Source organism: Diadema setosum, chromosome 7 (genome assembly GCF_964275005.1).
Source record: "Diadema setosum chromosome 7, eeDiaSeto1, whole genome shotgun sequence".
Taxonomy (NCBI): Eukaryota; Metazoa; Echinodermata; class Echinoidea; order Diadematoida; family Diadematidae; genus Diadema; species Diadema setosum.
Genome location: NC_092691.1, coordinates 25,369,171 through 25,372,772, shown reverse-complemented (window position 1 = coordinate 25,372,772; position 3,602 = coordinate 25,369,171). Strand labels below are relative to the sequence as shown.

The 3,602-nt window shown below is 43.3% G+C and overlaps 1 protein-coding gene across 1 annotated transcript; it reads left to right on the top strand.

The window, feature by feature from the left end:
- Positions 1–1,962: 1,962 nt before the first annotated feature.
- Positions 1,963–3,357, top strand: LOC140231135 (integrase/recombinase xerD homolog). The gene is made up of 2 exons (XM_072311286.1): positions 1,963–2,865; positions 3,280–3,357. Exons 1-2 carry the CDS (start codon positions 1,963–1,965, stop codon positions 3,355–3,357), a joined length of 981 nt encoding a protein of 326 aa, XP_072167387.1.
- The last annotated feature ends 245 nt before the right edge of the window (positions 3,358–3,602 follow it).

Here is a 3,602-nt window from a genome sequence, read left to right as displayed (position 1 = left end):
ACTCTTCTATAATTTGTGACCCTGCATCGCAAAACCAACAAAAAGTCGCCAGATATGCATTTTTAGTTAAGGTCAGATTCTGAAAGAGCAGACTCTAAGCTCTAAAATGATGTATAGCTCAACTGAAATGGACTCTCCTAACCTATCTAAATATTGGAAAGAATGCACACATGAACCGAGAAAATATTATTTGCCTGCGGTACACCGTATAGCAGGCAAAAGTTGTCTGGAATCAAGGAGGTTTAAGAGATGGAGTTCCAACTGGCTATGATTATTCAAACAGTTGTCACTTTTCTATCGATGTACAAATGAATTCCACAGGTGCATCTGTGCCTTTGATGGCGGGGTTTGATGCCGCCGTCTTGCTGAGCAATCTGAAGATTCATTTTGAACGTGAACTTAATGTTGGCTATATTTTGCTTGTTTATCTATTAAATGAAACAAAATCTCACTTAATGATAAAGCTCATTAAACAAAGGTCAATCCCTTCAAGAAATATGTGCAAAAGTGTAAATCAGAGCTGTATCATGTGAAAGTGTTTAAAACTGTACCCTCCCGGAAAGCCGGTTTTATCACTTTTCCACTTAATTCCTCCAAATAAAACTGATATGGAATAATCTTCGAGTAGTCTATATTAACAGATATATCAGATTAGTGGCCGGGCACGGCCAGTCGAGTAATTTTCAATTTCATTTCATCATTTTTTGCGCAATTTCTGTTCGCGCATCCCTGTGTCTTTACCATTATATACCACCTATCTTTTATAAGTAGGGAGGGCGAAAAGTAATTACCATCACAAAGACATATTTTCATTAGAAAGTGGCTGATGATTATGCAATGAGACATGAGTCAATTGTCTTCCTATCTGCGCGGCAGACCCAGTTTGCCACATGCTTCAAATACTTTCGAGTGGCGGCATCAAACGTGACTTCAAAGGAAATACGACAGTTGTGACTCCATTCTCTTGAACCTCCTTCATGGAATCATTAATGAGAATTCTATTGCATACATTATGCGAATATGAGGCGATGTGGGAATTTGCATGTATTATGCAGGAATGATGCGTTTTGAGTACAGTGGGTGTGGTAGCGGTATTCGAGGGCGTGAGGCTCGTCAGTTATTCTAGCTTGCGTCTTCAACTCGTTCAGACATGGAGCCGGCCGACGTTAACCAGATCATTGACGCGAGGATTCGTGAGAGCCAGAGAAGTTTACTGAATCAATTGGATGCCATGATAACTTCTAAGTTGGGCTCATTTCAACAGAAAATCAACGACAACCAGCGAGAGCTTAGCGACGTTCAAATAGCCAAGATAGAGGAGATGAGCAAGGATGAATACAAGTTCCGGAATCGTGGAAACGAAGAATAGTATAAAGTGAACGTAAAGCTTGCAAGGAAGTTAAAAGAGGCTGACGTTATCTTAGAAGAAGAAGGAGAGTCGGCGGTAGCTGAAGTAAAGCAGCGAATAAATGTAAATGAAGGTATTCAGATTATTGATCAGAGACAGAAATTGATTAAGATGGCTGACAGCTCGGAGTCTGGTTGGCTGACCGTAGACGAGTACACGAAGAACTCTTTAGCCGAGGATTCCGACGATGAGAAGCGGATCATGAGAGCGGAGTCTATGGCGCAGAAAAAGAGGAAAGAGAAAGCTTCAGCCAACAAACTGAAGTATGGCAGGAGGTTCGCCCCGTACCAGCGGGTAGGCACGACAACGATAAGAGGCGCGGAGTACACTTCGTCTCAGTACGCAGGCGGACCAGCGACGTCGGAGCCGCAACGGAGCTACACCAGGAAGCCAGGATCATGCTTCGCATGCGGAAAGACGGGACACTGGAGAGCAGAGTGCCCAGAGGCGAGATTTGAAGGTGGAAACAAGGCCTAGGCATCGAGTCGACTGTCCGCCATGCGCTAGACAACGCCGGATTGCCGTCGACCAAGTTCTACAGCCTGGCCGGCGACATGGCGGAGCACCTGGTGGGAGCAAGGAGTGACAACACGACGAGGAAGTATTTTTCGGCTTTCCAAAAATGGGAGGCTTTCATCTGTTCGGAAGGAGGGAATGCCATTCCAGCTGAGCCAATACATGTCGCGGTATACATAACCAGTCTCTTGAAAGAGGGGGCTTCATTAAGTGTAATTCAGTCAGCGATATACGCCGTTAAGTGGGCTCATGGAGTCAGAGGTTTACCTGATCCGACAGATAATGCGTTTGTGAAAAATCTTCTCGAGAGCGCAAAGAGACGCCCATCTAAGGCTGTCAAGGGGAGAGATAAAATTTCTTCGGACGAAATCATCCAATTGTGTGAGAAGTATGATGGATCCGAGGATCTTTTGGTATTGCGAGATTTGGCATACATCGTCATTAGTTTTGCCGGTTTTCTGAGATTCAACGAGATGCAGTCGCTGAGGGGGTCAGATATTTGTTTTTATGATGATCACATGTCCTTACAGTTGAACAAGAGTAAGACGGACCAGCACCGTAAGGGCAGTACAGTAGTGTTAAGCAGAGGAGAGTCAAGCGCTTGTCCTCTGAGAGTATTAAAGAACTACATGGAAAAAGCAGGTATTAATGTTGGTTCCGATCAATTCATATTCAGACCAGTCTTTTGTACAAAAGGGGCGAGGAGCCTTGTTAGGATGAATAAGAAGCTGAGTTACACAAGAGCTCGAGAGACAGTCGTAGCTCGGTTGAAGGAGGTCTCTTGTAAACCAAACTTAGGACTGCATTCACTAAGAGCAGGGGGTGCATCTGCAGCTGCTAAATCTGCATTGCCAGATAGGCTTTGGAAACGTCATGGGAGGTGGAGGAGTGAAAAGGCGAAAGATGGTTATGTGGAGGAGAGTTTAGAGCATTTGTTGTCAGTTAGCGTTTATAGACACAAACAGTTTAATCGTGTGAAAGTTGTAAGCATGGTAAGCTTTCAAGAAGTAGAACAGTTGAATTTGAATTTGTTAGATTATACCCAAAGTGTAACCGACAAGGAGCATGTTTATAAGTCAGAATACCCACATTCTACACTTGAATAAGAACTGATATGAAGTCAGTAATGTTTGAAGTCAGTTGTCGCCATCAAAGGCGGAAAGAACGTTTCAAGTTTGGAGCATCGTAACATTGTAAAAAAACAAAACAAAAACAAAACAAAACAAAAAACTTAATGAACGAATCGGTCACAGATCCCGAGGTACACGTTTTATCACTTTGTGTAAAAAAAAAAGAAAAAAAAAAAGAGGAGGAAAGACTCTTCTCTATGTTTATTTATACTCTTCATGAACTAGACGCAGCCACCCGTTCTTTGTGTCCTAGTCGTTGGGCAAGCTGTCCCCAAAGTGAATATACTTTGTATTACGGTGTAATGCTTCGTGTGGTTGGTACTATATGAGGAAATTTAGAGAGCAGACTATTATTTGCCTGCGGTACACCGTATAGCAGGCAAAAGCTGTCTGGAATCATTCATGAGAATTCTATTGCATACATTATGCGAATATGAGGCGATGTGGGAATTTGCAGGTAATTATGCAGGAATGATGCGTTTTGAGTACAGTGGGTGTGGTAGCGGTATTCGAGGGCGTGAGGCTCGTCAGTTATTCTAGCTTGCGCC

What these genes read in the sequence shown, in the direction of transcription:
- LOC140231135 (XM_072311286.1), top strand. Translation starts at nt 1,963, where the DNA reads ATGGCGGAGCACCTGGTGGGAGCAAGGAGTGACAACACGACGAGGAAG. An exon ending in GTTTAGAGCATTTGTTGTCA is followed by an intron (nt 2,866 to 3,279) that starts GTTAGCGTTTAT and finishes TTCATGAACTAG; the next exon opens with ACGCAGCCACCCGTTCTTTG.